Source organism: Mastomys coucha, unplaced genomic scaffold (assembly GCF_008632895.1).
Source record: "Mastomys coucha isolate ucsf_1 unplaced genomic scaffold, UCSF_Mcou_1 pScaffold9, whole genome shotgun sequence".
Classification (NCBI taxonomy): Eukaryota; Metazoa; Chordata; class Mammalia; order Rodentia; family Muridae; genus Mastomys; species Mastomys coucha.
This window is the reverse complement of record NW_022196915.1, coordinates 44,524,486-44,550,343: the sequence shown is the minus strand read 5'-3', so window position 1 is coordinate 44,550,343 and position 25,858 is coordinate 44,524,486. Positions and strand designations below refer to the sequence as shown.

Here is a 25,858-nt window from a genome sequence, read left to right as displayed (position 1 = left end):
CAAGCAGAACCAAGGCAGTACTCTCTGGTGTAGTCAACACAGCCACCACCTGTCCATGGCTTCCTTTCCTCTTTTCCTTTTATGGAAGCATTTGAAAATCTACAGTAATAAGTATGCAAAATTTGTGTTTGTAACAAAATGAATACAAAGGGCCTTTATTTCTCTTCATGTATGTGGATATTTAGTGAAATTCCATGTGGCAAAGCACACAAGGTATCTAAAACTTTTAATACATTATTACTATCATGATATATACATAAAAATGATTTTAGTGTATTAGTTATGAGACTAAACTTTTCCTTAAAGTTATTTTTAATAGCACACCTTATCCATTGGTTCATGGTATATGTATCTTCAAAGCACGAACAGTGTTAACTGTGTACTGGGGGACAAGAGAAACAAGGCGTTTCCTGTTCTTGGAATACTCCAGTGAGAGCAGACAGTTCCAATATAGGGCATTGAGCACTGATAAAAAATGTCCACACAAGGACGCTTACCCCAGGAAGGACCCTTGGAGAAGGTAAATTAATTCTCAACAAGGAAATTATCCAGTGTGGGGGAAGGACAAGGAACATCAAACTGTATTACATACCTAACGTTATTGCACATTTCATTACAGTCAGAAGCAAATAAATGGTCAATGTGTCTTCTGGAAAGGATCACTGAAGTCGATCAAAGGCCGCAGAGTGTTGGCAAAGAACATGCCAGCAATCCAGATCAGTTACCCAGAAGCCCTGAGAGGAGCAGTCAGAGCTGTGGCCCACAGTGCCTTATAGGTTAGCTTCTTATGGAAGCCAGCTCATTAAAAGATGTGCTAACAGTGAGACATGGGCTTTGTCTTTGATTAAATTGCAGATCTGTTCCTTTGTTTTCTCTTTCTTCATATGTGTACTTCTTTAGTGAAACTTAGACTGAGTACATTTAAGCTTTCATAATCTGGCCATTGACCTGGAAGTGTTTTAGAATTTCTACTCTTATTTTGTTTTAAATAAATTCTCATTTATATGCACTCAACATACATGCCAGGTTTGTTGTTTTTTAATAATTTCAGGTTTTTATGGAATTAGGTGTGGGGACTGAGAGATCACTGTCACTAGTCAGCAGTGAGCTCTGAAAAGCCACCTTTTTTTCCTTTTAAGCTGAGGGAGAAAATGAAGCCAACAGCCATTTGCCAAGGGTCAGGATGCAGGGTGTGAGGGAGTACTGAGAATGTGGGAGCATGGAGAACACGTGGCAAAATAATGTCAGAATGAGTCACTCTCCTTCTGCAGCCCCAACTATGAGATGCCATGGCCCAGACTGCAGCTGTTCCAGGAAGGGGTGGAGGAGGAAGGGAATCCTTTAATCCAGCCCTTCCTTGCTCCAGACTGTGTCACATGCTGCAGGACACACTATCCTGAGTGCTAGGATCCCTGCCTGCAGCTTCTGTTCCTGACTCAGCCCCCAGAGCCTTCCCAGCTCCCCTAAAGCTCTACTTTCTAAGAGCTTTTTGCATGACTACCTGTGGTTCCTCTATTAGATCAGAATTTCTGTCACAAATCATCTCCTTAGCTTCTAAGAGCGGAGGGCCCACACTTCAGACCGGTCTCCTGATACCAAACCTGTTACTAGCTTTATTCATAAATCTAATTGCAAAAATCTTTAAATATACTAGTCCGGTGCATATCTTATAAAAACCAGAAAACCAAAATACCATGATTAATTACCTGCAAAAATAATGATTGGAGCTTAACTGTTACTCTTATGGTACTCACAGGTAAATGCTGCTGCTGCTGCTGCTGCTGCTGCTTTCCTCTGTTCGGCCACACTCACTAGGAAACTGAGAGCCTTGTGTGTCTCTGCTTGATGCTTTGTCACAGAAGATGTGCTGTTTATTAAATAGGTCCATGTTAGTAATCGTAGGAACACTGGTGTTTACCTGCTGTTATATAGGGAAGAAGCCAACGTAACTCAACCATTTCTTAAGGGAAAAGTTATTTAATTAAATTGGAATGAGTGACACTAGTAATATTTTAGAGTCACATTGAGAATTTTAACTTAAGTTGTGAGCATGTGTGTGTGTGTGCACATGTACTTACTTGAGTTCTAAGTTAAGCTTTTTGTTTAGATCACAGAAGTTACAGTGTGGCTCTTAGAAGGCAGTAGTAGAGAAGGAACGTGAGTATTGTGCTAGGAAAAAAACAATAAAAGAGGAGGTGTGTATTTTCTTATTTCATCAGCGCCTTGTAGACACACATCCATTTGGCAGGATGGGGATGGAATGCGTGAAAATGTGTGTGTTACACCAATAGGAATGAAATACAACAACACATATCACATGCACATAGCCATTTCTTCTTACTGTGCTTGTCTACCAAAAGCACCAGAGAGGCGTGCCCAGTGCCCAGGGGTTCTGAGAAGAGTCTCCTTGGCCAAGGCTCTGTCACTATAGAATTTACCATGAGACATAACTCATGCAGTGAAGATTTCTAATTTAGTCTGGAGTATTTTGTTTCATATACAATAAAATCTCCTTCATCCAGAACAAAGTAGAAAATTTGTAATGAGTGAAAATTTCCAATCGTAAAGTTTTCTTTAAGAAAAGACATTCAGTCACGGCACAGAATGTTCAGAGGCAAAGCAATTTTATTTCATCCACATTATTACCAATTCCAAAATAAAGGCCCCAAATGAATAGGTCTTACTTACTATATTTTGTCTAATGCAATGTGTGTGTGTTGGACATTCTGAAAGCTGTAATACTGTAAGAAAGGCCCTTTCTGTTCCCACTTTATTCTTGAGAAAAGCAGAGGCCAAAGAATGTTCAACAAAGAGCAGAGAACTTACTTTTTGTAATTTGTCACTTCATGGATAAAAAGTAGAGACAGAAGGGTGAAGCACCTGTTGCTTTAAAGGCAATAAATGAGTGAAATGTTTTAACAGAAGTCATCAGCTTTCAAAGATCTCTTTTATCCACTTCCCATCACTCACTGCTCTTAATTCCTTTGTCACATTTTTTACTGCATTACAAGTAATCCTTGAAATCCATGGAGCATTTTATATATAACTAGAACCATGTGGACAGTTCTCACATGTTCAGTATAGCCCCAAATCCCAGCATTTTTTTTTTTTTGGTTCCTCCTTTCCCACATATTTAGTCTTAGATGCAGGTTTGAGGAGCAGTCATGGGGGTAATGGGAAGAATTTCACCCCCCCCCCCACCATCTTCCACCTAGAAAGTCTCAGAACATTCTGCCTAGGTTTAGGGTAACAGCCTCCAGCAGGCCCTGAGCAGCCCTTTGATCTCAGCCCTACATTCTATCCCTCCCTCTTCCTTCCCTAGGAGCTGGCTCCTCAGGCAGCTGCTTTGTAGTAGAGTCCTCTTATTTATATGTAACTGTATACACTGGCCAACAGAGGCGATTTGTAGAAGCACCTTGTGAAATCTTATTCAGATAAAGGGTAAGATTAGTAGTGTTTATCCGTTCCTTCTGGAATGGCTTTGTTTATAACAAACAAGTTGAAGGAAGAAGAGACAAAACATTCCAGTCTCCCAGGTTAAATAAGTTCAGTGCTGATCTACAATGGGTAGATGTGCTGACACAGCCCACACCTCCTGCTCCTGCTGCTGCTGCTGCCAGCACCGCTGCCACCCTCAGTACCACACATTACAGTACAGGGACAATATGGCTCTGGTTTGTTTGTTTGTTAACATTTTGTTCTATGGGACTTGAGAGGGACATACCCTCATGGAGGACAGAGGACAGCTAGTAGGAGACAGCTTTTTCCCTCTGCAGATTTAATCAGGTCATAAGAGTTGGCAGCAAGCAGTTTTGCCTGCACAACCATCTTGCTGGCCATTGAATCATCTTAGAGCTAATTCTATCTAACCCTGTACTATAGCTTTTTGAGGGGTATGTATGTGTATGTACATGTGTGTATGTTTAAACAAGCTTTAAAAGGTTGAATCTAGCAATAAGGATATCATATTTGAAAGCCTATTTTAAAAGACTAAAATTTATCAGTCTCCCATGAGATGTAAACTTATTAAAACATGAATGTACGCATATAGGGCACTGAGAAAAAAGTTTTCCCATTTGGTTTATAGTGGTCTTTTTCTCTTTTTATTTAGCTTGACTAGATCTGTTTTCTAGTATGACTGCATCCTACCTGTGTTCTCTTAACATCCATCGCCTCACTGACTTGAGAGTCTCCCATTTTCTTTGGAAATGTGGTTTTCATTGTTTCCTGCTGCCTTTGCCTTAGTTTTTCCTCACAGAATTTTGTATAGGACTTATCTTAGATTTTAAACAGACATTCTAGCTAATTTTGTTATTTCCCAAGAATGATATGACTATATTTCCTGATCCTATCCATCTTGACCTAAGTACTTTTCTCTTTGCATTATAATATCAGTTGAAGAACACAGCAGTGTTAGTAGCATCTGCTACACAGTAATTGAGCAGTAGCACATTCAAAAGGTGGTTTACTGCGCTGAGACATATCCTATGGCCTAAATGTGCTTGGAAGTTCTCCCTGTGCTCACGTTGGGAGTTATAGCCAGTGTGTGTGTAGGGGGTGGGAGGTACCTTTTATTTCATCTGTTCTCATTTTGGGGTACCTGCCAGTTTAGCTTCATAGTTCCTAGGTCACAGTTACTCTGGCCACAATGATGCTGGTCCTTCCCTGGACAGGACATGGGAGGAAAAGGCTGACTTTGGGCCTTTGGTGGGCACCGTGATGTGGATATGATGTAGGACAAGAAGTGCTCGTCTTTCCTTGGCTTTATACAGACCAGAAGCAGACACCCCTTCATCTGCCGCTCACTACCTCACAAGTGCAAGCGGCAGCGGGGCGACCCTCAGAGTCCTGTGGTTTGTAGCCTGTGCCTGGCAGCGCCACCATCTTGAGGTGGCTCAGGAGTTCACTGGTGGACATGCATCATACTGTTCTCCCTGCAAGAAGAGACTGGTTCTGCCTGGGTTACCCTGCAGTTTCAGACACAAGTTTACTACTGTCTGGAAAGTCCTTTAAGGCAAACTTAAAATCTTAAACTTTAGCATGATTGTTTTTTTGGTAAGTTAGAAACAAGAACTTTTACTTACTGACCTTGTGAATATGTAAATTTTTAAAAAGTTTTTTTTTTTTTTTTTTTTTTTTTTTTTTTTTTTTTTTGCTTTAAGTAAGAGTTAGTTGTCTTCTGGAAGGTGCATTGTGCTAGTTTAGTTTTGTTTGGGTTGAAGAAAACTAGCATTTGGATCCAATGGCCCAGATTTTATTTCCTGGGTTCTTCTGTAAAATAAGAGTAAATCACAAAGCCCAACGTGGATAGGAAGTGGGGCCAATACACCCAGAGCTTCCAGCTTCCCCGTGTGCTGATCAGGTCCATTAACACTGAAGCGACCCTGGTGCTTGCCAGGATTTTAGGAGTGAACAGCAACCTTAATAGTGAAATTTACATGCAAAGTACAAGAGTTTGCCTTACGATAACTTACTATTTTTGTAAGCAGTTGATTTAATCTTAGAATATGATTTCAGTCACATTTTTTTCAATTTCTTGAAATCCTAAATCAGTGTGTCAGCACACTGAATTTTTGCTCACATAGATTCTTTTCCTGGTGCCTCATTATGACAAAGAGTGAACTAATAGTGAGCTCTTAAAACGTGTGTGTTGACATTATTGGGAAGATGAAAGCATGTGAGCCTTGTGATTTAGTTTTATTTGACATGTAGCAGTATTATGGCAATGTAGAACTCTGTCCACTTGTACTTTTCCAAAAGACGTTCTGTTTTCACTCATAGCTCTAATTATTTGCAGTTTATATAAACAAAGCCCTGGTATCTGTCTTTAGCGTACATACTCCAAAGTACTTTGGATGTCTAGTAAGTCAGACAGTAATGCTGACTTACACAGCACAGTAAAGTGTGAGGGCCGTCATGTCAGTGAATCTTCCAGATAATTCAGGTTGCATTTGTTAGAAGGTATTTTTCTCATAAAAGATTTACATTAAATGCTTTTAAGCAGTACTTCATCTGCCTACATTTTGAGCAGCATTTTCTATGTAAGTGGCTTCTGAAAGTTATTCATGTATGTACATAGGGGCCATTGGTTGGCTGTGGTAACCTTGGTTGGCCCAAACCCTTTCAGCCATGTGTTTAATATTCTTTCCTGCCTCACTGGCCTCCCTACAGCTGTTTAGTGTACTAAACTCTAGCATTTATATGGTTTTTCAGGGTAAAATACACAGTTTATTGAAACAAACAAACAAATGAAATGACATTTGAAGTGATCCTTTCAGAGGTGCATTGTGCTTAGTAAAAATGAACTGTTCCATGCTGATAAGCCTGTGACCCAATAGACATTTGTGGTGTTTACACATACGTTGTTTAGTCTTTATATGGCTTTTTATTTGCAATATTTTTATGATAAGGTGTTAAAATAACTACAGCAAAATAAAAATGTACAGAAGCTTAAAATAGAGTACATGATAGATAACATTAATGAGTACTTCACAAATGGTTCAAACTTAGTGTAAGAAATTTTTAATTATTCTTCCACACCTTTAATTGAATTTAGAAGTTTAAAAGAATTTAAAAACCATGTCACGCCTTTATCAAAATAAAAAGTATGGAGTTAGACTTTGTATAAAGTCCAAACAATTAAAATTTTCCACTGGTTCCTTATCTACCTCAGATATGATGTGAGGTCACTCTGGCTTAGTCTGTCTTCTTTTAAAATTAACAGTGTCTGAGCATCAGTCTGCCTTTTGCCTCCCAGGTCCCCACTTACAGGAACTTGGTAAAGATTGAATATTTGTCTAGGAATTATATATAGAATAACTACCTGAATTCAGAAGAGCACAAAACTAGAACTATGAGGCAGTTATAATCACTACAGACTTAATACTGAGAATTTATATCTTTTTATCACTGCACATGAGAATGGGTACACACACACACACACACACACACAGCCTGACTCAGGTAGCTACCCAAAAGTAAACAGGCAGATAGAATGACAACTTTTTATCACTAATTTTGCCTACCACTTTGGAAAATCAAAGCCATTGTGGAAAGCTTTTGTGTGGCTAGGAAACTCTAGGCTTACTACCCCATGTGGTTCAAGACTTTGTGTGTGTGTCTGTGTCTATATATCTGAATTCTATAACTGAATACACTATTCCTGACCAACCCTAGTATTTGTGTATGAACAACTGTGAGCATTCACTTTCTTGCAGGGTTTCTTATCCATGGTTCCTCAGACAAGCTCATAGTCTTGTGTCAGCTTTTCTAGAGCTGGGGTCACAGGCATATGTAACCATGCATGCCTTGCTTGAGACAGACCTCAAGACACCCCATAGCTCAGCCAATGAAGAAGTGAGGAAGAAGTCAGAACCGCTCACAAGATTGTGGTTGGTTTTTGTTTGCTCTTGATTTTTCAGCTAACCTTTATGTCTTGAAGATGAACTTCTGAGACTCTGGCCCTGAGGGTCACTGACAGGGCACTTAAGACATTTGTCCTGGGCTAGAGAGATGGCTCAGCGGTTAAAAACACTAGCTGCTCTTCCTGAAGACCTGAGTTCAATTCCAAGCAACCACATGGTAGCTCACAACTATCTCTAATGGGTTCCAATACCCTCTTCTGGTGTGTCTGAAGACAACTACAGTTTAGTCGTATAAGTAAAATGAATAAAATAATTCTTAAAAAAAAAAAAAAAAAAAGCCTGAAAAGACATTTGTCCTGTCTCCTCTTCCTTTCAGAGAACCCAAGGGAAGTTTTTTCTGCCTTTTTATTAGTGATGAACTTGCTAGAACACTGACTTGGTTCGGATGTCATGGCACATTTCTATTTCTGTGAGTGAGTCTGTGGATGTTCATATTTGTGTGAAGTTCAGTGTAAAGCATTTATTATAGAATGTTTTTAGAACTAAATAACTAAGTTCACTAAATATGTAGATTAAATGTAAGTGCTGGGTTTGGGTATGAGGCTTCCTACTTCTGCATTTCTTTATAAGCCCTAGTATTTTTATATATGGTGGCTGTTGGAGCTAGCTCAGATGTTAAAGTGCATGCTGTATAAGAATTGACTTGAGTGCAGTTTCCAGAACCCACATTTTAAAAGCTGGGCATGATAGCATGAATTTATAATCCCAGCACTGGGGAGACAGATGATCCCTGGGGCTTACTGGGCATCTGCCTAGCCAAATTGGTGATTCCCCAGACCAGTAAGACCCCCTATCTCAAAACCAAGATAGACAACTCCTAAAGAACAATACTTGAGATTTCCTGACATGCACATACAATTATGCTTATATACATATACACAGAGGAAAAAGTCTGATCTTTACAATATGCTGCCTTTTTTTCCTGTACATTTCAGTCATGTGCCTCTGAACACCACCATTCAGCAGGCTCTGAAATACCTGAGCATGGATTTGTGAACATTTATGATCCTAGGCCTCTGTTTTCCTCAGATACAGTTTTGATGTTTTGACCTTAGTTATACCTCCTCTTCCTCTGTCCGAACTGATGTTCTGACTGTACTTTCTGAGTCTGTAAGCCACTTCCTTTGCCTAGCTCATTTATGAAGCTGGTATGCCGTAAATGCACACCCATTGGAGAGAAGACAGAAACTAGAGAAAGGAAATCAGTGCCCAAAACAGCTTAGTTTATGGTATTGAAGTCAACAATATTTAAAAAAAAAAAAAAAAGCCACTTCATGCTTAGGAAGAAGAGGAACAAAGAAAAAATAGATAAAGAGACCATGGGTACATGGGATCAGCCAAAAACAGAAAATGAAGAAACAGAAGAGCCAAAAAGGGAAGAGTTTGGATTCCCACCAAAGCCTATTGCAAATTTGTTCAAGGCACTAGAGCATGACTTGGCATCTTGTCCTGTGCCATACACTGTATAACCAAACATGGTCTGGAACTCAAAAGCTGTGATGCTGGCATTTGCACAAAGCTAGACCTAGATTCTCTCTATGTTCCTTTTAAGTCTTAAAATTCTGGGTTATTCTATTGCTGAAGATCACACATCTTTGTTGCAAAATGTGAAATAAGCTAGAACTGGGCCAGAAACTTTCACATTGCCTGAAGGAGCTATGCATACTACTGAGGGAGAAAAGGCACCAATGGTCTCTGAGCCCGACAAGCTACAGTACTAACTTACCAGACAAGACATACCCACAGATACAACAATTACACAAACTACTATGGTGGTAATCATTTGCTCTCTGACTGGATTTGAAGCCCTCTCCACAAGAAGTGCCTCATGCCTGGTACTGTGAACACAGTCGTAGTCAGCCTGTGGCTACAAGTTTCTAGAAAACTCACTACAATTACTTACATAGATTGGCATGGCATCAAACTTCCTTCTAAATATTTTATTTATATGCATAGACAAATACTACACTCAGTCAGAGAGGCTTCTGTTGTCAAAGAACTGTGGTGAATGCAGAGACTGCTGGACGTAGAATAAGGGATGACTCAACATTCAGTCTTTGTTTTTTGTTTTTTTGTTTTTCCAAGGCAGGGTTTTTCTGTGTAGTCCTGGCTGCCCTGGAACTCACTCTGTAGTCCAGGCTGGCCTCGAACTCAGAAATCCGCCTGCCTCTGCCTCCCAAGTGTTGGGATTAAAGGCATGCACCACCACTGCCCAGCTTAACATTCAGTCTTTAACAGAGCATCTATACCACTCCCTCCACAGCTCAGAGAACAAAAAAAAGAAGTGTTGAATATAAGAAAAGCTGCAAAATGCTGTTTCCTGGGCATGACACTGCCGTTGCAAGTTTGATTCTATGACAGCAGAGCTATCTGTGCTTAGCCTGTACAAGGCTGAGCCTGTCATCAGTCAGTCATGGATAGAGATGGTTCATGCAGGCAAAGCCCACATAGCTGAACTTTTGGCTACTAGTAAATTCTGGGGAGAAACAGTCATTGTATTCAATTATGTGCCCAAAAGTGAACCTACAAGGCTTGAATTGGATAATTTGAAACCCCTAGTCACACAAATGATGCTTGTTAAACTCAGCAAGTACCAGGACCAAAAAAAAAAAAAGAAAAGGCCATGAGAAAGGAACTTGTAAAGAGGAGGAGCACAGGTTGGAGGTGAGAAAGGAAAAGAATGGGGTGAGAGTAACCATATTTACTGTGCCCTCTTCTGGAGTGTCTGAGGACAGCTACAGTGTACTTACATATAATAAATAAATAAATCTAAAAAAATACAATTTATAAAGAAATCATGGGTTGAACAGAACTACTCCTGTATACACAGCTAATATGCTACGCATCAGAGCGAGACAGGCTGAAGCATCACTTCAGGCCCAATGGTCTACTTGAAAGCTAGGCAGAAAGAACTTAGGAGTTGCAATAGTACATCCATAGAAAATCACACAATAAAGCATTGTTCTCTTCTTAATAATGCTTTCTTGACCATTGAAACCTTGCACTAGGTTTGAGATCTGATCAAAATAGTTATGAATGTGAGGTAAAGCAAGTAAAGCCTAGCAAATAAAGGACTAAAGCACTAAAGCTGGCATTGGCAAGCCAGTCCAACTTATGTCAAATGTGCACTGTGAACCTTCAAACTGGACTTTTAAAAATTAACTGCTGTTTGATTAAAAAAATATCCCAAACAGGGAGCTAGAGAGATGGCTCAGCGATTAAGAGCACTGCCTGCTCTTCTGAAGGTCCTGAGTTCAAATCCCAGCAACCACATGGTGGCTCACAACCATCCATAACGAGATCTGACGCCCTCTTCTGGAGTGTCTGAAGACAGCTACAGTGTACTTACATATAATAATAAATAAATATTTTTAAAAAAAATCCCAAACAAAACTATGTTGGTGCATTAACTTGGAAAGTGATCATTTTAAAGTCCTCCTTTCCCCTCTGCTTAAATGTGTAACAGCGAACCAATCTGTTCAGGACATTCTACTCAAATTTGATACAACTAGGAAAGTAATATATGCTAGTTAGGAAATGGGCAGCATTTAGCCTAGGGCTTGGAGAATGGTTAATTCTAATCCTTTTCTTTGTCTCTAGAATCTAGCTTGTATTGTAATCTAGCCTCTCTTCACACTGTTTTCTCCCATAGGAGCTAGTATGGGAACTTGTTGGGCACTGAGAGGTTGGTAGCATATGGCCTGTGCCATCAGTACCTACTGCATTAATCTAGACAAGCTTGTTGGCCTTAACAAGCCTATATTCCTTAGACAACAGCTTATGAGGCTTATGATGCTGACATATGCATACCATTCACTTATTCGACTTCATTGCTGCACATATTTTCTGCTACATAATCATGCACTTGGTTCATTTGCATTCTGACTCTTCCTAGTGTTTTTCTGAAATTAGCACATGCTCATTTTGTTTAGTTCAGAGAACTATAAAGAAAGGGAGGATTGGTAGTAAGATGTGAGGTGGGAGCATCCACTGAATACTTCATAAAAGAACTAGAAAAAAGCTGTTGAGTAGTGATAGCAAAGAACTCAGCCTCAGTGAGAGGCAATGGAGAGTAGCACTAGTGAGCATAGAGAGCATTAGCACTGATAATGGGAATTGAAAGGCCTTAGTCTATAGAGTGGATTTCTGTAATCTGGGGAGTAACAGAAATTCAGAAAGCTACCATAGCAAGCTAATTGGAAGGGTGTTAATAGAGGGTATTGAAGGGGTTCAAACCATCTGCTGGTGGAGAGTCATTCCTGTAGCTCAGTCATGTTTAGGAGTTATTTGTGTGGAAGTAACCTACAATTCTATGTAGATTTCAAGCTCAGAAATAACTAGTAAAAAAGATCCTTATTTCCTCTATCATTTTGTTGTTGTTCACTAGAAACTAAGAAACTTTGCCAAAATGTCAGTGGTACAAACAATGCAATCAACCATCCAACTTTATAAAATGTCATCTCCTTAAGAGTTGTCTCTTCAGAAATGTGGTTCTGCATGAGTTGGAGGTTCATGGAGGCATATGGAAAGAATTCCACCTAGGCTTCGGTGGTGTGGTCTGTTGCTGTGTCACACAGTCTGTACAACCATAAGGCCTGTTCATGTGTGGAGACTGTGCCTTTAGTGGAGCAGAAAGCTTAGTTAGAGATGTCAGCACTGTCATCCAGATGTTGGGAAAGCTTGGTCCTAAAGCCTGGGAAACTCCAGCATGAGCAGTGTTTGACCGGTGCACATCCTTTCTTAGTTGTATGAGCAGAGCCCATTGTTATAATACAGCTGTACATACCCTACTACCCAAATCTGTTTGGTGTGATCATCTGCTACTCTCTTGCTATCCCTGTGGAGGCAGTGGCTTTCTGCTCCTCCTTGTTCCTACCTTGCTTGAGAAAGCACGACTCATTAACCCCTTACATGGCCTCTGTAAGTGTCATCCCTTCAAAAGATGACCCTGTCTTACCTAGGAGACCTGCCCCGCCCCTTTTCCCATCTGTGCTTTCTGTGTCATTTCTCCCTGTCTCCATGACTTCACATACTTGTGAACGTCATTCTCCCACTTGAGAGTAACTTTGCTCCAATTAGTCATAATTGGTGCCTAAAAATGTAGGGACTTAGTTGATATTTGTTATGTGAATAATGTAAACTTTGGTGGTATCAGACCTAACTTACCCTTTGAAGATAATTCTGAAGGTACCTAAGTTTGGAAATCATAATGAAAAAAATCTTAAATTATTATCTCTTTTTCTTTTAGAAAAATGACTTGGGACCAGTAGAGAAACTTTCTCTCCGCAAACAGCGGTTCATGCAGTTTTCATCCCTGGAGCATGATGGAGAGTATTACATGACACCCCGAGACTTCCTGTTCTCAGTCATGTTTGAGCAAGTAGAGCGTGAGTGTTGTTTTGTTTTATTTTTTAAAGCTTAAACTTGAAGGTTCAAAAACTTGCTTTTAAAATTTGTGACAGCTTTTTTGCCTTTGAGTTGGTGATCTGCATTTGAATAGTGATTCCTTGTATTAAGCATCTTCTTGTTACAATGTGACAGTTATAAACTTTCATGTATATCTGCTTAAAAGTAGTTATTTTGTATGGATTTTTCTAAATGAGAAAAGAACAGTGAGCTTTTAAGATACCTAAAAATGCGATTTGACTGGTTATTAGTTTTTAGTGGAATCAAGTTTAAATTTAAAAGAAAAATATAGTAGATTAATTATTAAAGAGGAACATTTATCAGAGTCATAATGTTATTATGTTATTTTGTTGTAAATAGAAAAATTCCAAAGGAAACAATGTAACCAAAAATTAAAATAACAAAGTACAATTGCTTTATAAATAGCAAACTCATAATTATCCCATGATGGCAGGAACATAATTATCCATGATCCCAGGTTTTTCACCTGAACCAGTCCTTCTCACTATGCAACAGATATGTATGCACCCTAGTGTCATAAGGCCTGTCCTGCTGACACTCTACAAAATGCTGGGTTCACTGTAAATTAAGTACCGCAGAAGACGGAGGTCAAGGCAAGTGGTCAGAGCAGGATCTGGTGCATTGGGAATGGCTGAGCAGAGCAAAAGCAGAGTGAGCACAATGGAGCATCCCAGGGATAGGATATCCACGGGACACTGGAGACAGGGAACTTGGGGCAGTCTTGGCGATCACACTAAAGAACAAATAAGGGCTAGATGGTACAAAGGATCTCAGTGACTGGCTCACCTACCCAAGAAATGTCTACTTGGCAGAGCTGTGTGGACTTCATCTTAAGGGAACAATGAAGGTTTGAGAATTAGAAAATAAAGTAATAAAAACATGTTTAGATTACTTTAATCTAGCTCCATGGAGGAAAATTTAGCACTATGTGGCAAAACTTTAAAAATGTTGACCTACAGGTCAGGCAGTGGTGGCACACGCCTTTAATCCCAGCACTTGGGAGGCAGAGACAGGCGGATTTCTGAGTTCGAGACCAGCCTGGTCTACAGAGTGAGTTCCAGGACATCCAGGGATACCCAGAGAAACCCTGTCTCAAAAAACCAACTAACCAAACAAACAAACAAACAAACAAAAATGTTGACCTACATTGGTACAGTAGTTTGGGCCATATATAGTGGCACACACCTTTAATCCCAACAAACTGGAGGAAGAGAAAGAGGGATCTTTGTGATCTACATAGTTCCAGGAGAGCCAGGGCTATATAGTTCAAACCCAGCCTCAAAAACTCGCAATAAATAGAGTACTTTAACCTCTGACATGAGTTTATCTTGGACATTCTTACTCCTGTCCTCACAGCAGAAAAAGAAAAAAGAAAAAATGATGAAAAGTATAAAATCAGTAGTTCAGGTCCATCAAGGGTCACAACAGAATTGGGGTCACAGGACACCATGACTCAAGACCTGGAGGCAAGTAGAGACAGATGGTCAATCAGGGCTTGCTTGGATCAGAAGCCTCCCAGCATCTACCAGGATCCCATATCAGAAATATTTTAAAGAATAATCGGTTAGCTGCCAGAGTCTGAATATAAACTAACTTGAGAGGAAAACTCCTGAAGAGGAGGGGTAACTAATGTGGCTCAGAAGGCCAGAGTGCTCAGCTCTTCAGTACCTTGTAGGCATGTGCCATGGCATGTGTGAGCACAACAAACAATAAAGACTGATTTTTAATTATGTGTATATGTCTCTGTTTGGGTATGTGCACCTGAACACAGACTCCCCATGTTGTGAGCTGCCCAGCATAGGTGCTAGGAACCAAACTCAGGGTTGAAGAAATGGCTTAGCAGTCAAGAGCATTTGATGTGCTTTTAGAAGACCCAGGTTCAAATCCCAGCACCCAGATGGCAGCTCACCAATCATCTATAATTCCTGTTCCACGGGATCCAGTGCCTTCTTCTGATTTCCACAGGCACCAAGAACACATGTGGTATATACAAACATACATGTAGACAGGATACTCACACGTAACATAAAATAAATACATCTTTTAAAAAAAGATAATGCCTCTCCCTGCCAGTGCCAGTTCTATCAAATAGACTGTTAAAGCCAAACAGGGTTTGCTCTCAGAAAAGATTGATTTCTTATGAGAGTTAGTTAATAGATTCAATGAGGGCACCATTCTGCTCGGCTGCAGCCTACTTGATCGCCCATCAGTAACTGATGCCAGGGCATCTGAGTCTCCAGAGATGTACATGTGCAGCATTCCTCCTTATGGCAGGCAGTGTGTGTGTCTGTGTGTGCTACCCCAAGATAGAGACACATGTCTCAAGATAAAAGTACTAATGGGAGGAATGAGATTCAGCCATATTAAAATAGAACTTTGTTATCAAACATTACCTTAAAGAAATTGAATGACAAGGTGAAAAGCTGGCAGAATTTATTTATAGCACATAAACTGGACACGAGTCAATATTTACATGGGAAGCTACAGTTTTGTTTTTTGTTTTTTTTTTATGTTCAAAGCTATTTGACTTGAGTGAGTGACTTTATTCTCAGCCCACAGAGAACAGGTTACATTCATTTAAGAAATGGTATGTGTATTAAGATGGTCTATCCATAAAGTCATTCACCAACTGTTTCAATGAACAATGGTTCTGCTTGGAGGGTGGCACAGACATTAGGTGAGGCTAAGAATCTGGTTCATTGGCTGTGATAATTTGAAAATTCATCTCAGAGAAAGAGTAACTTATAAAGTCCTCTTCTTCAAACTTGATACAATAGTTACAAACATCAAGCAAAGCATTCAGTCTCACTCTTTGTTGTTCTCTTACAAGCCACCTCCCAGTTTAATTGTCTAAGTTTCTTTTGGCTGTGTAAATACTTTTGAAATATGTAAGCTGTTCTGAAAACCATAGTAGAGTGCAAAAACGTGAAATAAGCAATACTACTAATAGAGAGGCTGAGATAGGAGAAGCATGATTTCAAGACCCTTATGTGGTACACAGCAAGACACTGTCACGTACAAACAAGCAGAAAGTGTATATGGATTGTACAATATTGGACCTATTTCCCCAATTACCAAATTAGAGAGACCACTGGATGACAGTCAACAAATTTCTAATTCCTCATATTTTTGGATTTCATTTGATTAGGATATGCTGATAATATTAATTTTCATATTAAGATATTTAAAAAAAGTAATTGTCACTTCTTATTTTCGTTGTTAGAGGTGGAATTAGGTTTGTGTGGGTTTGTTGAAAGATTACTTTCTTGCTTCTTCTAGGATGTAGTTTTGCTCCTTATGTTGATGTTTTTCATGTATTATCCTTTGTAGGGCTGGATTTGTGGAAAGATATTGTGTAAATTTTGTTTTGTTATGGAGGGAAGCTACAGTTTTAAAGGAGGATTGCACATGGAAGAGTGAGGGCTGGGTCAGCTCCAGGTGTCCCAAGTGACATGGTAATTACTGCAAAGTGACATCACTGGAGAAACTATCACTTTAGAGGGGGCCATTTGGCCTGTCTTCCTAAATGCAGCAAGCCATAAAGATTCTTTTGAGAGGGACATCCTTCACAAAGCAAAGCCAGAAAACAGCCTTGATCACCAGACTGGTGACTTCAGTAATTCATCCCAGCTCCAATTAACAAGTTCTTTGAAGTAACCTTTAACTTCCATTAGCTTCTACCTACCCCCCTACCCCGCCCCAGAGATCTCTTAATGATGTCCTTAGAATTTACCTTAGTCCAGAGATCCATTTGTCCTGTCTGTCTTCACAAATTGATTGTTATCTAAATGTCAAAGCATCTTGCTTTGGTTGTTCTTCAGGCTTCACTCTCTGATGAGGGTCTCCACACACACTTCAGTTTAATAAAACAGGCTCCCTTTAACACTCAGAAGATCCAGCCTTTCAAGAGCCTGCAAAGGGCTGAGGGTGGCAGTGCACTTACCCAGGCTGGGTGAGGCCCCAGCCTCCATCCTAGAACTGCCACAAGAGGACTAGACAGGAGGAGAGCTTTCCCTCTTGGTCTTTTCCTCTCCCCCTGCCTCCTTCCCTCCCTCTCTCCCTCCCTCCTTCCCTCCCTCCCTCTGTACAGCTATTAAAAATGGAAGAATAGATATTTACAGAGGAAAAAGCAAGAAAATGAATATAAATAGTTCCCTTGTTTGTAACTGTGGTAAGAGAAAAGTTGTATTATCAAGTCTCATCCCAGAGGTTGAGGAAGCTATAGATCAGAGGTGGAAGGCTCCTAGGACTTTACATTTACACACTCTTGGTTGGAATTGGAAATGAAAAACTCCATCTACTTTGGAAAACAACTTTAACTGCCTTGGGAAAATAAACATAATTTTTTACCAAAATTTGCATTCCTAGGTGTGTTCCTGATAGGAACACTTACTGGTGTGCCATAGGGTATATACAAAAGAGTGTTTATAGCTTCAGTGTTAGGTTAGCAGAAAAGCTGGAAACCACCCACATGTCTACTGAAGAGAATGGATAAACCAAGGTATGTTCACTCTGGACAATTCTGTTCAGTAAAAGTGAATGAACAGTGTCTGTTATGGCAATGGAAAGAACCCATAGGTCCACTGTTCACTGAAAGTAATAGAAAAAGGTGTCTGTAAATAAGTCTGAGGTTTTATAGGAAATCTAGAAATGCCTGTTCAAGTAAAGCTACTGAAATGGATAAGAAAATATTCAAATCTAGAGTACTTTAACACTGGCCCCTCTACCTACCTGTTACAACTCAATGAGATGGAAACTCATTCTAGACTGCAGGAACACAGTTCTCAGAGGACTATTGGGAAGGGTACTTTACTTTAATGGAGGATGAAGTATGGGGCACCCTCTCCCACACACTCCTTATTTGTAGAGTGGAGTCTCTGTCTTACATGCTCTTCCACTGGGAATACTGGAGACCTGGCCAGATGAACGACATAGCAAGCAAAAACCCATCTCCAAAAATAAATAAATAAATAAATAAATAAATAAATAAATAAATAAATAAATAGGTATGGGTTGTGGTGAAAGGAAGTGGAGAGGTCAGGGATAGAGTGAGTGAAGAAAACAGGCTAAGCTATGCGCTGGCTACTTTGCAGAAGCACACTTAGGAAAGAGAAAAATGAGGAGCCTCCAGGGGTCCTAACAAACATGAATCACTCCACTGGGAGTTGTTCCTTCATGGCAGCCTAAATTGGAAAGATGGCCTGATGAGTCCAGGGTTCTTCTAGTCAGTCAGCAGGGTGAAAACCTCCACACTCGGCACCTTTCGAGGTCAGAAAGGAACTCCAGAACTCCAAACCCCACCTTGTCCTGTGACTGACTTGCAGTAGGCCTCATTGGGAATTCCCTCGAGTGCTGGAGTTAGAAGGCCGGGTGATGTGTGGTCTTTACTAAGAACTGTCCAGCCAGACACTGGGCATGTTCCCAAGCAGTGAATGACAAAGGGAGCTAGTACCCAGATTCTCCACAGTATGTCCTCTGAAATACACTGTGGGGAAAGAACTAGAGCTCAGAGCTCTGCAATATATCATCTAAAATATCCAGAGCCCAACAGCAAAAGTCAAAGATGACAAAGAAGCAAGAACATGTCACATCACTGGACAAAAACAGCAACAGAAATTGCTTGTGAATTGCAACCAGATAACAGATTTAACAGAAAAGACATCAAAATAGCCCCTAAAATATGTTCAAAGAGCTACAGTAAACTATAATTAGAGACTGTGACATTTCCACTTTTATTATTCATTGGAATGCAGTTAAATGATCAGAGGGCGCTGAGCCAAATCAAGAGTTCAGTAACTTTGCAGGCCAGATAATACATCCTTTATGCATATAATGTCCTTTATCCTCATTTTTCATCGTGGATAAGATCATCTTGGTTACATTCCTACGGATCATGATGAACAGCAAAACAAAGAAAAACTAAGCCAAACCACTGACCCATGCTCTCTGGGTAAATGAAATGATATGAAGCAATCTAAGATTTATTAGATTTTAAACTCATTTACCTGGCATTATCTTTTTGGCCTTTTGGTAAATACTACACTTTATTAATAGCAACTGATGAGACTTATGTAAGCATCTCTGCATAGTACTTCCAAATAGACCCTAGCAACTCCCTGTATCTGGTTCCCTGTATCTAGCTTGAGTCTCTGCTGTGCACTCCCTTGCAGCACAGGTGAGCCAGCCTGAGCACCATCTCCCCTTTCCAGATTCTCTCCTGCTGCACTCCTTTCAGTGACTTTGGCTTCACCATTCATATCCCACACTACTACCTGGAATTGTCCCAATTTCACTGTTTCAGGTTTCAGAACCTCCATCTGTGACAACTAATTCATTATCCTCCACTTTACCTGCTACCAATATGTTTAATTCTGAAACCTCATAAAAATGTTTAGTGTCCACTGTCCTGTCATCCCAATGCCCCCTTCTCCTTTTCCCTGTAGCCACAGGGTTTGTGACTGTCATTCTGATAACTACTTACCCATATCCCTTTTGTTTCTCTCCTGAACTGCTGGGAAGACACATACTTGTACAGAATGGAGCCCCTAAGTTCCTCCTCAGCCTCGCCTAACCCTCCAAGTCACGCCTGTCATATCAGCTTCCTTCACCCTCCAGCCCGCCTTGCTATCACACCCTTCCTTCTCGATGATAATAAAATGTACCCATTTTAACTGATCAAATGAAGGCTGAAAGTCAAAGAATCCTTTAGATTCCTCTGATACTGCCCTAGCTGGAGCCTCTTCCCTCCCTCTCCTGTTCTCTAGGAGGGGTGCATCTCCCTTTAGCTGGGACTTCCACGCTTTGTGCTCTATTGCTTTTGATCTCTGATGTCTCCTTTTTAAAACCTTCAGGTAGTCTCATGTTCACCATGATATATGCTTAGACATTAGAAATACTAGCATAAGAGTGTGTGGGATTATTGGAAGATCTCAAATGTTCATTCATACAAGAAAGACAAGCCTGGAGAACTGAACTCCAGGCTACTTCAACATTTACAAGTGGAGAGATGGGAGCCCAGAGGAGAGGGAGCAGCAACTCAGAACGAGGAGGAAAAGCAGGAGTGAGTTCAAATGAGGTTTTGAGGAAGAAGGGCTAGTCACAGAAAGTACAATTGAGAAGATGAGGGCCAAGAGTTAGTTCATCACTGTCGGCAGCATGAGGGCTGTTGGTGGCTTTTCTGAGATTCCACCATTTCAGTGGAGTGGTATCAACACAGGAGTCCACGTACAGTAGTTGGGGTACATAAAGGAGAAGTAAACACGGAGGTCATTGCCTGAAGGGAAGGAGAGGAGTGATGTGAGAGATGGGGGTGGAAGTGTGCCCAGGAGAAGAGCTTTAACCTTGAGCTGAGGGGACGATTGAAGCACAGTGAGGTAGAGCAGAAGATTCTTCTAGAACCAAGGCCCAGAGAGAGAGCACAGGTGAGGAGCACAGTAGAAGATGGGAGTAACTGGGATCTTGGGAAGGCCCTGCATAACAGGGCCTTTGCTGTCCGTGAATGAGAAAGCAGTTACAAGTTGTAAGAAAGGGGGGGGGGTGTGTTGGGGACTTACAGAAGCAGCCTCAATAGTAAGAGATAATGGAATAAGAAAGACTGTGTAATTGCCAGTGGCCTTATAGAGTTCTGTGTGGAGGTAGTGACATGACTGAGCAGGTAAAGATGCATTGGATCCCCTGAGCTTACGTGCTGTGAGGAGAGAACTGACTCCCCAGTGTTGTCTTCCAGCCTTCCTGCATATGTGCTTACACATGTAAAGCACAGAAGTAAAATGTGCTTTTTAAAATTTAAGAACAGAATCATTCCTGTGGTTATTAACAATGGATCCGAAATGAGTCTTGCAGAAAGATTATGACTACTTTTCTCTCTTGAACCCTACAGGTTCTGGTGTGGATTAGGTAGAATCTGGTCTAACTAGGGCTGGGGATCACCAAAAGCCTGTGATAAAGTGAAAGAAGAGGGAGCTGCTGTGTATGGCAGACAGGCAGGCTATGATGGTTGGTGATAAATGCTGGGCCTGGTGGGAAGCCATACTTACGCAAATGAGGAATGATGGGGTGATGGAGGAGTCTGATTGTAGGGCTTACCAGAACCAAGGGTGGCCACAGGCAGCCCTCACAGCATGCTGGAGGAGTAAGTCAATGCCTGATTGTGAATCCTGGCTTCAACACTAGCCTCTGTCCCCACCTCAGTAAGTTGAGAATACTATTAGTGAAGAGTCATATAGAAGTGGGGCTTGGAGAGCCCAGCATGTGGGAGACTGCCATAGTAGCCAGCTCCTACAGATGTTAGCTCCTGTTAGGAGAAAGGAAAAGTATTGACACTTGTTACATTTGAACCTTCCAGGGGTTTGTTGTTTGTTTGTTTTAGTGACTTTAGAGGAAATTTTCAGTGTTCTCTATGGTTTTAAAAGATCTTATAGTGAGGGAGGATACATACAAGAAGCATTTTTTTTAAGATCAGCTCAGCTGTGTCAGGGGTTCAACCTGAAAAACAGGTTACTCAATGTAGTTTTGGAAATCACCGTGCTGGAGCATGCTCTGCCTTAACTTTTCTGCAGCAGACCGAGCAGGTGTCTGTAGCTCTGGAAATGCAACTGACCTTCAGTCACTGTGGATGGATCTCAGGGAAAACAAAAATGGCTCCACTCCCACCTGCCGAAATGTGTTCTGCCTCTTGTTAGGCTCTTTGAGATCCAGGTATCCAAGGGGCTAGGGGCACAGAAGTGGTCATCACTCCCTCCCTCTGGGCACCTGTCTTTCTGCTATGTCTTTATCAAGATCAGTTAAGTTTAAGAAGTAATTGAACATGTTTGAGGTGACTTACTATGGCATGTGTCATTGTGCTAAGACAAAGGGTAGTACATGGGAGTCACACAGACCTACAGTCTATAATATTTGTCCTTTTAATTTATCTGATATTCATACCATAATGACATGTGAGGAGGGAGCTGTGGGAAAACGTGCTAGCTCAGCAAGGTAACTTTATTTTCTTAACTATATGCAAAATATCTAATTACAAGCCTGATTCAACAACTAAGCAGCTAGCTCTGTAGAAATCTCTTCCTATCTGTGTGTCAGTCTGCCAAACTAGTCTACCTTTCTCTTGAGCTCCTCCAAACCCAAGAGGGCTCCTTAGCTCTCTTCTAGAAGACTGTTTTATCTGTGTCCTGCCAGATGCTTCTCGGTGATTTCTGCAAACCCTAATTGAAAAAAAATCTCATACCCCAAGCTCCTTCCTTGAAGCTCTTCCAAGCCAAAAGAGAAAGGGCCCAAAGAGAGTGACAAAAAAAAAAAAAAAAAATGGAGAGACTTCAAAGGTTCATTTCTATAAAAGAAGTCTCTCTAGGTCCTCCCCTACAGCCTTGGCAGACTGAACCACATCACCATCATAGTGGGAAGCAACAAGCCAAGCCAGTAGACCCAAGCCATTTTAACTATATGGTAAGGCAGCAGCTCAGAGCCATCCAGCTGACTTCTCCTTGGGTCATAGAGCAAAGACCACAAGACCTCTCCCAAGCAACTTGCCTCAAACAAGGCAGGAACTTTCCATTCTTTAGCATTCTTATCTATGGCGGCTTTTAGAGGCACACCCAAGCTGCTTCTCTACAGGACACACCTGAGTGCAACTGACATACAGTACCTATTTAAGTTTTTATATTTTGCTAACAGTTGGGTTTTCTGTGAACCATACTCAAATATCCTGTGACAGGAGTTAATCCTATTGCATTGCTGGTTAGTGCCAGAGCCTCTCTCCTGTTCCTAGATCATTAAAAAATAGTGTTGTGGGGATGATGAAGTTAGGAAGCCGCATAAAAAGGTACCACACACACACACACACACACACACACACACACATGATTTCTGTTTCACCTTTGTATTTATTTTAATGAGAAACTGAAAGGCACTTTACTGTTCATTTTTAAAGCTCATTTCTCAGCATCAGTTTGTGCTGTTTTGAAATATGACAGCAAGAACTGTTAGCCCCGTTAGTGCTCAGAACATGCCTCCCTCTTTGACAGTTGATGCATTGAATTCAGTTCCCATGTTAATTCTACCATGTCTATAAAACTGAGGCTGGAACCAAGTCCCATGTCCATGCTCCTGTGACTGCTAAGTGATGTGGTAGACATTGGCTCCTTCCTGACACGTAAGCCACCAGATCAGTCTGATACTTACAACACCCACTCCAGTTTCATGATCAGATTTCTATTTACAAATCGACAGACTTTATAATTAATATGAAATAAACAGTGTTAATATTTTAATTTTTATTCACAACAAAACTGTCCTCACAGTTCCCACTATTCTCTTCACTTGACTCAAGTTGTCCACTACCTGATTTTTGAAAAACCTGATTGAGAATACAAATTTTCCAGTGCCAGTATTATGGCCTAAGTCCTCGTGCTTGTTAGTTTTATATGTAAGATGAGAATAATACTATATCCAAAAGTCCAGGATCTGGAAAAAATACTATGAAATCTAACTCAGATATTAATTCCGAACTTCTGTGGTAGCACTCACCTACACAATTAAGAAGATATGAGGCATCCCTTGTTCAGGAGGTTTTATAATGTACTCCTTGCCTGTAGTTTGGTAGCGTATTGCTTGTATTTACAGTCACGACTCTACTGTTTATTGCCATTTCTCTGGTGTTGGATGTTCCTGGGGTAGCTGGTTGACTGCTCAGCTTTTGGCTGCAAGCAAGCAGAGATTACTTTAACTCATTCAGTTTCAAGTAGATTTTTTTTAAAGCACATGGTTTTTTTTAAGTCCAAACACAGGATGTAACCATGACATATAAGAGGCCACCTCAGCTTCTTGGTCCTCTTCTACCTTCACACTTTGTTACCTCACCTGCTTTCTGATAGAGTGCAGTCTCTTTCAGAAACTGGTAGGGCTAACCTTAATGTCGAAAAGTAGAAATATACATGGCAGTGAAGTCTGTGGCATAAACTTTAAAGAGCCATTAGAAGACCAAGCATGATGGCACACACCCTGGGAGGAGGGGTCACAAGTCTCAGACCATCCTGGCATGTAAAGCAAGACTACCCTCAAGAAACAAAAAAGAAAAGCTTTATGACAAATTTAAATTATAATCAACACTTAACCCAATATTTTAAATTTTAATTAAAAGTGATAAAACTGCCTCTACAATTATATGCATAATTAAACTGTTAGATTAAAGAGTTAAAATACTCCTGGGCATGATGCCACACAAACTCATGAAATAAGGCAGATGGATGGTGGCTGGTCTCAGGTGTACCTGTACTATAAAGCAAGTTCCAGGACAGTCTGGATTATATAACATAACCAGTCTCAGAAACAAACCAAAAGTTAAAATGTTTATGTTATACCATTTTCTAGAGCAAGTAGTCAGCATTAGATTGCTATATTTTACACACTTTACAGACACTTAAGAGTTGTAAATAATATACTTACTTAACCTAGCTGGCATCACCTGTGATGGCACCAATAATCAAGAACTTTCACCACAGCACACAATAGTCAGTGGAGAATCAGGATAGTAGCATGGAACCCTCCAGCTCTGACCACGCTGCTTCTGCAGCTGCACAGTCATATTCACCACTAATTGTGAGGTAGATACTATTTATTATTTCTAGGGTTTTCCCTCTCATTAACATTTGTTATCATTTTTTAAATTTGGGGTTTAATGTTAAAAATATACAACTGGGAATAAATTATTCAGTTCAAAGCCAACATGCAATACAAAAATGATTGGTGATTGATGTATAGCCCAAACATACTGCCTACCAAAAATTGTGTGTTAACTCAAAAATTGTCCTCCTTTTTTTAAACAATAAAATAGTAATAGCTACACAATAACTTTGTTATGACAAAGCCAATAATATTACAAAATTAGAACAAAACTAATTAACAAGCACTGCTTCAGCTCAAATTAGAACTTCATGATCTCCTTAGTTTTGTGATCCTCAACCCTTTCTGCATAGTACATGGTAGAGGCAGAGAATTGGTGCTTTTAAAAAGTTATATGTAGGGCTGGAGAGATGGCTTAGTGGTTAAGAGCACTGACTGATCTTCCAAAGGTCCTGAGTTCAAATCCCAGCAACCACATGGTGGCTCATAACCTTCTGCAATGTGATATGATGCCCTCTTCTGGTGTAGCTGAAGACAGCTACAGTGTACTCATATACATAAAATAAATAATTCTTTAAAAAAAAAGTTATGTGTAAAGCCCACTTTCCGATCACTAAAGGGATCTCTAGAATGGGGCTCAAGCAAAGATTTAAAAGGACTGTCAGTGTGGAGAACTGCAGCTATAAAGTAATGATAACAAAAATGTCCTCAAAGAAAGTAGGAAATGACTAATCACAATTAACTTTTTATTAATACTTCTTAATCTTGGCATTCTATGAACAAGTAATAGATTTCGCCCCTGGTCATCTTATAGCCTGACTTAAGAGCACAGTACAAGAAAGCATATCCGACAGCACTCAGCTCTTCAGTGTATTGCTAGGATTTTCACAAACCATGCATGGAGTTGTACAAGGAGTTTAGTTTATGAGATGGTTTGAAGATCAAGAAGTAAAGTTTGTGCTGCTCATGATCAATTTATCAGAATAAATTTCAACAAAGGAAGCAATATTATTGCTTTAGAATTATAGTGAATAGTAAGAAAGTCATGTGAGTGATAAAGTAGGCTGAGGAGCCAGCAAGATGGCTTGGGAGGTAAAAACACTTTTGCACAAGCCTGAGGATCTGAGTTCAGTTCCTGGGACCCTCATAAGAAGCCAAATGCAGTGGCACACATCTGTAATCCCAGCACGTCTCCATTCAGATGAGAGGCAGAGACAGGAGAATTGCCCAGAAACTTTGAGGTCAGCTAGCCTTAGCGAAAACACGGGAGACCTGCCTCCTAAACACAGTGGAAAGGAGAAGGGGCTCTTGAAAGTTAGTGGTCCTGCTGGGCGGTGGTGGCACACACCTTTAATCCCAGCACTTGGGAGGCAGAGGCAGGCGGATTTCTG

General features: G+C 40.5%; 1 protein-coding gene across 2 annotated transcripts in view; it reads left to right on the top strand.

The window, feature by feature from the left end:
• The window catches only part of Micu2 (mitochondrial calcium uptake 2), an 82,450-nt gene that overhangs the window by 16,454 nt on the left and 40,138 nt on the right, over nt 1–25,858 (top strand). For both annotated transcript variants that reach the window (XM_031362875.1, XM_031362874.1), the window contains exon 2: nt 12,673–12,811. In XM_031362875.1, the coding sequence (XP_031218735.1) occupies nt 12,673–12,811 (139 nt within the window). The remainder of the gene's footprint in view (nt 1–12,672; nt 12,812–25,858) is intronic.